An 8792-nucleotide genomic window follows, 5' to 3' on the forward strand; every position below is an offset into this window, starting at 1 on the left:
AAGATCCAGCGAAGAGAATGGCAGCGTTTAAAAGTGAAACTGGAATAAAAAGAAAAAAAGAAAATCCATTCTCAGAGCTAGAGATCTTTTGAAAGGGCATGAAAGAGTGAAGATTTACAGTATATGAAATGGAAGCGTTAACAGCGACCCCGAGGAGGACTGGAAAAGCCGGAGAGAGGGAAACAGAAGAAGCCCCTCCATGAAATCGGGAATTTAAAAGAAGCCAGCACACGAAGGAGCGGTTCTGAATGCGCCTTGAGGAAACTTTAACTAACAGAGCATCGAATGAACACTACTAATACACTAACCTAGATAACACCTTTAACTGGTTTGAAGAAAGAAGTTTGACTGCACACAGAAGAAGCCTAAGAAGATAATTTGGACATTACTAACAGATTAATTTACAAGTTAATATATCACTCAGCTTTCTCTTTCTCCCACTATATACCTTCCCTAATTTTCTATTTAAGCGAAATACATCTCCTTTTTAGGAGAGTAAATAAAGCCTTTATTAAAAAAAAGAAAAGTCATTATAAAGACATCATTTACTTTAAGCTGGGTGTGTGTGTGGAACTGGCTCGTCAGACTGTTGGACGATCTAGACCACAACTGTCAAATCTGCCTGGCAATGGCTCTCAGTTCTTAGGCAGAGAAGGACCTTGTGACCCTTTCCAGTGGGTGTGCCATGGGGGGGGCAGCACACAGGGCCTTTTGCATGTAGCTGCTTGGTCACCAGACCCCTCCCCTCCCTTATTGCTTGTTTCTGCTGCCTGCAGGGCGCCCTCTGTGAGGAGAACATGCGCGCAGTCCGCTTCGATGTCCATGACGTGACCCTGCATGCCGACGCCATCCACCGCGGCGGTGGCCAGATCATCCCCACCGCCAGGAGGTGCCTCTATGCCTGTGTGCTGACCGCCCAGCCCCGCCTGATGGAGCCCATCTACCTTGTGGAGATCCAGGTGTGTGGAGTGGTCGGGATCCAGGCAGTTGGCCGGTATTCATCTGTTACCACCGGGTCAGGGAATCTCCCACGGCCAGCTGGTTTTTGTTTTGTTTTGAGCTGCAACCAATGTTCCCTCTAAACTGTGGAGTCTTGTGAGCAAGAATTCAACTTTGTGAGCTACTGGCATTAGAGGGAACACTGGCTGCAACCACTGATTTTAAAATCTGTTGTTGTGTTTTAAATTTTTAACTATATTGTATTGTTTGATGTTACCTGCCACTGAGCACGCTTGCAGGATGGGTGGGCTATAAATGCAAATAAATAAAAATCCCACAATGCTTCTGTGGTCAGAGAGTTAGACGGACACCCCGTGGTCATTTTGCTCTTTTTTTCTCTTCCCAGTGCCCAGAGCAGGTTGTGGGTGGCATCTACGGTGTGCTGAACAGAAAGCGAGGCCACGTCTTCGAGGAGGCCCAGGTGGCCGGCACGCCCATGTTCGTGGTCAAGGCCTACCTACCTGTCAACGAGTCCTTTGGTAAGCAGGATGCTAGCAGTGGCATAACACGCAGCATTTGGGTCACATGCCGTTAGGTACTCAGCCACATTAAGCCGACAGCAACCTTAAATCCAGCAGTCAGTTTCTCCCCTTCTGTATCTGGGGGCTGTGGCTGAAGACTTAGGAGTTTTCTGCCTCCAGGGACTGACGGTGTTCAGGAAACGGACAGCTGTCTGATTGTGGTTGATGGATGGAGGCTCTTATAGAATGTGGGGTTATACCCTACAGGAAAGAGGCTAGAAAGGAGTAGGCGTAGGCAGGTAGAGAAGTGGTACAGATCCAGGCTAAACTGGCAGTTTTTGCTGATTTCCCCCCTCCCTGATGCAGACCTCCTTCATGTCATTCCCCAGCCCCAGGAACATTCTCTCACCAGGGGGGAGGGTTCAGTTCCACCATTGGGAAATTTAGCCTAGTACAGTCTAGCGTGCTGACTCCTCAGTCTTCGGCAGACACCGCGTTCTTCAAACAAGCAAATGTCCACAGAACAGGCCATGGTGTTGCGACTCAAGCCAGAGCAGGCCCCTGTGCCCGTCTTGAAGATGTAACTTCAGCATTTTGTACCATGGCAGGCAGTAGCTGGTTTTGTGTGCCTGCAAGTTCCCACACCTGGTGTTTCAAAAGTTTAAAGGGGTGTGTGTGTGTCAGAGATATGCTTGAGGTTTACAGAGCTCTGCTTTGATTGGGGAGTCTACCAAAGACATGCCTGGTGGTAAGCAAATGAGTAGCATATTTAATGGGGGTTGCGGCTCCAATGTCCTTTTAAAAAGGAGGCTATACGGACTCACGGAAGAAGAGCAAGTTGCTGTTGTTAAACCCGGTAGCCGTATGAGCCTCTCTGGCCAGGGGCAGTCTACATGTGTTCTCCATGTGCGAGGGTATGAGGTCCCCAGTGACACCTGGCTGGCCGGTGTGGGGAAATGAAAGCTGGCGCTTGAGGCGCTGGCTCCCGGGAGTGGTATTCAGCTCCTTCCCTACAGGAGGGCTCGGATCCTTTTATTGGGAAACCCAACTGTAACACCATATCACTTTTGTTCTTCTCCTCCCTCACAGGTTTCACGGCTGACTTGAGATCTAACACAGGGGGCCAGGCTTTCCCCCAGTGTGTGTTTGACCACTGGCAGATCCTGCCCGGAGACCCCTTTGACAACACCAGCCGCCCCTGTCAGGTGGTTGCCGAGACCCGCAAGCGCAAAGGGCTGAAGGAGGGCATTCCAGCACTAGACAACTTCCTGGACAAATTGTAAAACAAAAAAACCCGAATCTGCCAACCAATCCTGCAACACCAGATTTAAAATAAATTTGCAGAAATCATATTTGTGGGACTCCCAGTCAAATTTAACTTTACAGCAGCAGTGCTGAAGGCAGTGGCCGTCTTCTTTGCGTGAAGTCCAGAAAGAGAGCTGTGTCCATGTTCAGACTTCATGTTTCTCACATCCATACGTAACCACACGGGGCCCTTTTGACGAGGACCATTGTAACTATCGAGGGGGGGAGAAAACCACATTTCCATTTGACACAATCGTGGGGGAGCGAGGAAGAATAAGTTGCCTGTTTCCCCATATTTATTCACAGACAGGTGAAAGCTCTGCTTTCTTTGCTTGTGTATGTGGGGGGGTTCTTTGAAGGCAGTGGGGAAAGGGGGGTGGCGTTTGGGGGGGATGACCTGGGACTATCAGAAGGGGAGGGGGTGAAGTAGAAGGCCCGGGGCCTTGATCCGAGAGAGTGTCATTGTGCAAATCCATGTATTGGTACCAGTGGAATAAATTTAATAAGACTGAATTGGGCTTCCTTCTGGCATTGAATCTCCATCCACCACCGCGGGAACCAGGGGAGGGTGAATGGGTAACCTCCAAAAAACTGATTTTGAACATAGCCCCCGTAATCTGCCGTTGGAGGACATCACATTGTCAGTGGGGCACTGGATTACTCGTGTTCTCTAACACAAATGCATTTGGTACACCATGCTCTCCTACAACGAAGGCTGATGCTTCATGGATCAGCAGAGCTCTGAGCGGCTGGAAGAGCACAGTCAGCCCACGTTTCTCAGATGACCACTCAGAAAGGCAGGATGCTGACAAATGTGAGGAAATGTCTTGATTTATCCTCTAGTGACTGGGAAAGGGGCCAGATTGGAATGATCCCACTCTCCCTGTTTATCCTGGTGGAGGTGCCAGGAAGCTCATGTCTCTCCGGCTTCCATGCAAACAGGTGACCTGCAGCAGGCTCGGCTCGAAATCCCACCAGACGCGCTCCGTGATGGTGACCGGGCAGCGCCCTGGGGCATTTTACCGTAGAAAGAGGTTTTTGGCAAACCACCTCTGAATGGCCCTTGCCCTGAAGACCGTATGGGGCGACCATAAGTCGGTTGTGACTTGATAGCACTTTCCACCCCCCAACATATGAGTTGAATCTTACAGGAGCCTCTTATAGGGACAAAGGAACAAAGTACCACAGCTAGTGAAACTGATCTGTATGGTGTCAATCTGCAGGGCGCAGTCGTCTCATCCAAGTCATTGCCTCTAAGCCAGTACATCGATTGCCTAGTACTAGTGCCCTAAAGGTAAGGGGTTCCCTTGCTCAAAAGCCAGTCAAATCTGACTCTAGAGGGCAGTGCTCATCTCCAAGCTGAAGAGCCAGCACTGTCTGGAGACTTCCATGGTCATGTGGCCAGCATGACTAGACAGGAACGCTGTTACTTTCCCACCGAAGCGGTACCTCTTTATCTACTTGCAATTTCTTGCTTTCGACCTGCTAGGTTGGCAGGAGCTGGGTCCAGAGACGGGAGCTCACCCCTGTCACACAGCACTCTGGTCTTGAACTGCCAAGCTAGTACCGACCTTCCGGTCTGCAGCTCAGTGTCTTAACCTTCTGAGCCACCGCGGCCCTTACTCGTGCCCTGCTCCCTGCCTAAACTCTGCCTTCTGAGCCAGTGTGGGATAATGGCTGGAGCAAGTGACAAAGATCTGGGATCTCCCCCACCCACCCCCAGTTCAAATTCCCCACTTGGCCATGCAAGTCTGTTGCGTCGCCTGGGCCAGTCATACATTCAACCTAATTTACTTCTCAGGGTAGTTGTGAGGAGAGAACAATAGCCCCTGTAGAGGAGAAGGTAGAATAAGTGCAAACTTGGCCCTTTCTGCCTGCCGAGGGGAACTGTGGCCTTGTCCTTGAGAACCCGTTTTGTGACGGCTCCCTGGCGCCCAGTCAGGTAATCGGCCCTCTAATAAGGGCAGTTTGGCCAGAAAAACTAGTCTAGATAAGCTGATGAAATACAAAGAGAGTCTCCACCTTCAGCTACAGGACACTTTTGAGGTTTTGGGAAAGTCGAAGGTTGTAGGAAAAGAGGGAAGACCCAGCCTGAGAGGGATTGACTCTGTTTGCAAGGCGTGAACAAAGCTATTTACTGATAGGACATTTTGGAGGTTATTAATCCACGGGGTCACCGTTAGTCGGAAGCAGCTTGATGGCACGTGAGAAGGTGCCCCCCCCCCCACAGTTCAAGCTTCAGGGCCCCAAAAATGTAGGTCTGCCACCAGGCAGAATTGAGGTTGGGAGAAGGGAAGAGACGGCTACCTCAGCTCCATGAGGACTTCTGTCCTTCTCTGGTCCCTATCCGGCCAGGCAATACCCCCTGTTCAGTGCCTGCAGCTCCAGTCCCCTAGTTCCAATCACAGCAGGCCTTTGGGCCCTCAAGTTGGGAGGGGGGGGTTGTCCTAGCCCAGTGGTGGTGAACCTCTGGCACGGGTGCCAGAGGTGGCACTCAGAGCCCTCTCTGGGCACGCGTGCCATCGCCCCAGCCAGGCCCAGACCATCATTAAAGTGTCGAATTCTCTGCCAAATAATTTTAAGTAAATGAAAGCATTTGGGATTGCTTTCCTTACTTTGTTTGGATCATCTTAAGTTAATTTATGAGTTTTTTCTACAGTAAAATCTCAGTATTCAGGTTACATTGCCGTGTTGGCACTTTATGATAAATAAGTGGGTCTTGGGTCGCAGTTTGGGCACTCGGTCTCTAAAAGGTTCGCCATCACTGAACTAGCCTAAGTTTTTTTGTGAATGAGCGTTTGCGTGGGCAGAGGTGTATGATGTTCCTAGGTAGCTGCCCACAGAGGCACGAAGTCATGAAGAAGAGAAAAGTTGTAAGCGGTAGACTCCAAAGGCTACTACCAGTTGCAGGAAGGAGATGGCCAGGTCTGGGTTGGGGGGCAACACCTGGGAAGGGGCAGGAACTGGGCAGGGATGTGATGCCATGGCACAGAGTCCGTTTTCTCCAGAGGAAACAATCCGTGTTGCCTGGGGATCAACTGTAATTCTGGGAGGCCTCCAAGCCCTGCCTGGAGGTGAATACAAAAACGGAGGGCCACGGTGCGAGGAAGACATACAAAAATACATACCACTGTGTACAATAAATATATGCTTATGGTAAAACAATTTTATGCTATATTCCTTTTTCTTTTTATATTTTTCAGACAGCACCTAGGGATAGTGTTACTGACAAGGTGCTGTCTAAATAAAAAACCTGCACTCAATGTATCGTTTGGGGTGAAACATTTTTCTCTATGTATTTTTTGGGTGAAATATATTTTTGATAACATTTGATACCAATATCTAGACAATAGTATTGAAAAATATAAAAAGAAAAAGAATAAAGCATAAAATTGTTTTACCATGCCAGGAAGCTCATGTCTCTCCGGCTTCCATGCAAACAGGTGACCTGCAGCAGGCTCGGCTCGAAATCCCACCAGACGCGCTCCGTGATGGTGACCGGGCAGCGCCCTGGGGCATTTTACCGTAGAAAGAGGTTTTTGGCAAACCACCTCTGAATGGCCCTTGCCCTGAAGACCGTATGGGGCGACCATAAGTCGGTTGTGACTTGATAGCACTTTCCACCCCCCAACATATGAGTTGAATCTTACAGGAACAAAGTACCACAGCTAGTGAAACTGATCTGTATGGTGTCAATCTGCAGGGCGCAGTCGTCTCATCCAAGTCATTGCCTCTAAGCCAGTACATCGATTGCCTAGTACTAGTGCCCTAAAGGTAAGGGGTTCCCTTGCTCAAAAGCCAGTCAAATCTGACTCTAGAGGGCAGTGCTCATCTCCAAGCTGAAGAGCCAGCACTGTCTGGAGACTTCCATGGTCATGTGGCCAGCATGACTAGACAGGAACGCTGTTACTTTCCCACCGAAGCGGTACCTCTTTATCTACTTGCAATTTCTTGCTTTCGACCTGCTAGGTTGGCAGGAGCTGGGTCCAGAGACGGGAGCTCACCCCTGTCACACAGCACTCTGGTCTTGAACTGCCAAGCTAGTACCGACCTTCCGGTCTGCAGCTCAGTGTCTTAACCTTCTGAGCCACCGCGGCCCTTACTCGTGCCCTGCTCCCTGCCTGAACTCTGCCTTCTGAGCCAGTGTGGGATAATGGCTGGAGCAAGTGACAAAGATCTGGGATCTCCCCCACCCACCCCCAGTTCAAATTCCCCACTTGGCCATGCAAGTCTGTTGCGTCGCCTGGGCCAGTCATACATTCAACCTAATTTACTTCTCAGGGTAGTTGTGAGGAGAGAACAATAGCCCCTGTAGAGGAGGAACGTGGATGTGTGTGAACTCCACACACCTGGTGTGTGAACGTGGATATATAATCCGTTACTGAAGCGTCCCGAAAGCGGACTAAACGGCCTGTCTGAACGCACCCACTGATATATATATATTTGTATGCCTACCTGGAGGTTGGGAAGCCTGAGGGGAGATGCACCTTCCTTTACCGCCAAGCTCTGTGTTTCAAGCCAGAGGAGAGCCATGAACTGGGGGTGGGTTTGCCCTCTTCCGGGCACAGAGCAGGGGTCACGGGGGGGGGGGTATTTGTGAATTTAATACATTGTGCAGGGGGTTGGACTAGACAGCCCTTTTAGGTCCCTTCCAACTCTATGATTTCAAGTTTGTTCTCATTGCCTTGGGCAGGAATAAGGATTTGGGCCAGGTAGCTGTGGGACTGCAAATCCCCAGGGAAGGCAGGGGCGCTGGAACACGTTGCTACAGGAGGAGCCCCAAAAAGGACGCCTGGAACGGCTGTCACTTACAGTTTACAGCTCAGATTAAGTCGATTCAGCCATCCTGAACGAGGATACTTCTCTCTCCGGGCTAGGGAAGGGGTGGTGTCAGCCGCCTCTCGAGGGCGGCTAGACTAATTTATGCAGTAGCCAAATCGCTCGCTCACAACTGTAATGCCCGGAGCTCACAGAGGAGAATTTTTGCTCTCGAGACTCCGCAGCTTAGAGGGAACATTGGCAGCCTAGTCTTCGGGCACGCTCAGAGCGGGTGGCCAGAGTAAACCCGGGGAGGCAGGGGTGGATGAAGGCTCAGGGGTGCCCTCAGCACTGACCCATCTTGGTGCCCCCCCTCCTTTCCACACTGACCCCCAGTCCATTTTAGTTGTCGGCCTGTCTGACCAGATATGCAATGCAGGTTGCAGCAATACAAACATTTATTCCTAGGGTAACACCATATCCTGTACAAACGAAGCCAAGCTTGGGCTACATAAAGTTCTACAAAAATGCAATACAACATCTGTTTTAATATTTCACCAGTTTTCCCCCTTTCCTCAAATTTGGGGTGCCCCCTTTGGCCCTGGCGCCCTAAGCACCTGCTTAGTCTGCTTCGTGGTTAACCCGCGGGGAGGGCGAGAATGGGCTGCTGCTATTTCCTGCCTCCATCCCTCATGTTAATAAATATTCAGGCTCCCTCGCCTGCCTAAGGATGTTCTCCCCGATATCTGTGGCCTGAGCACAGGGGGGCGGGCGGGGGGAGAAGAAGAAGACGCAGCAGCGCCCGGGGGCGGGGGCGGGGCGCGCGCCTCGCGCTGCATTCGCAAAATTCCTTTCCCATCGAGAGGGGAAAAACCCTGTCCGGAGAGCGGTGACGTCACGCACTTGGGTGGTTGAGACCGGGAGGAGGAGGAGGAGGCTGTGGAGGCGGCGGCGGCTGAGCTTTGTGACGTCACCTCCGCGCTTTAGCCAATGGGGCGCTTCCCCCGGGCGAGCGAGAGACGAGTGCTGGAATGCGGCGGACGGCTGCGGCGCCCTTCCCGGCTCCCTCCGCCCGGCGCGCGCCCCCGCCCTCCCCGGCGCGCCCCCGGCCCCTGAGGTGGGCGAGGGCTGAGGTGGCGGTGGCGGTTCTCGCACGCAGGGGCTTAGGGGGGCGGAGGAAGGGCTGAAAGGGTTTCTGGGGGGAGACCTGGGAACCCCCCCGGGGGGGGGGGTGGCTGGGATCTGGAGGGGAGGGGTAGGGGGCCGAGG

At 51.6% G+C, this 8792-nt stretch overlaps 2 protein-coding genes across 2 annotated transcripts in view; both read left to right on the forward strand.

Moving 5' to 3' along the window:
* EEF2 (eukaryotic translation elongation factor 2) overlaps window positions 1-2812 on the forward strand; it is a 19199-nt gene extending 16387 nt beyond the window's left edge. The window contains exons 13-15 of the mRNA XM_015420541.1: window positions 777-959; window positions 1346-1478; window positions 2550-2812. Of these exons, the coding sequence (XP_015276027.1) occupies window positions 777-959; window positions 1346-1478; window positions 2550-2743 (510 nt within the window). The 3' untranslated portion in view covers window positions 2744-2812. The remainder of the gene's footprint in view (window positions 1-776; window positions 960-1345; window positions 1479-2549) is intronic.
* Window positions 2813-8609: 5797 nt separating this feature from the next.
* DAPK3 (death-associated protein kinase 3) overlaps window positions 8610-8792 on the forward strand; it is a 17558-nt gene continuing 17375 nt past the window's right edge. Inside the window, exon 1 of the mRNA XM_015420542.1 lies at window positions 8610-8640. The gene's annotated coding sequence lies outside the window, so the exon portion shown is untranslated. The remainder of the gene's footprint in view (window positions 8641-8792) is intronic.

Source organism: Gekko japonicus, unplaced genomic scaffold (assembly GCF_001447785.1).
Source record: "Gekko japonicus isolate JY-2015 unplaced genomic scaffold, Gekko_japonicus_V1.1 scaffold632, whole genome shotgun sequence".
Classification (NCBI taxonomy): Eukaryota; Metazoa; Chordata; class Lepidosauria; order Squamata; family Gekkonidae; genus Gekko; species Gekko japonicus.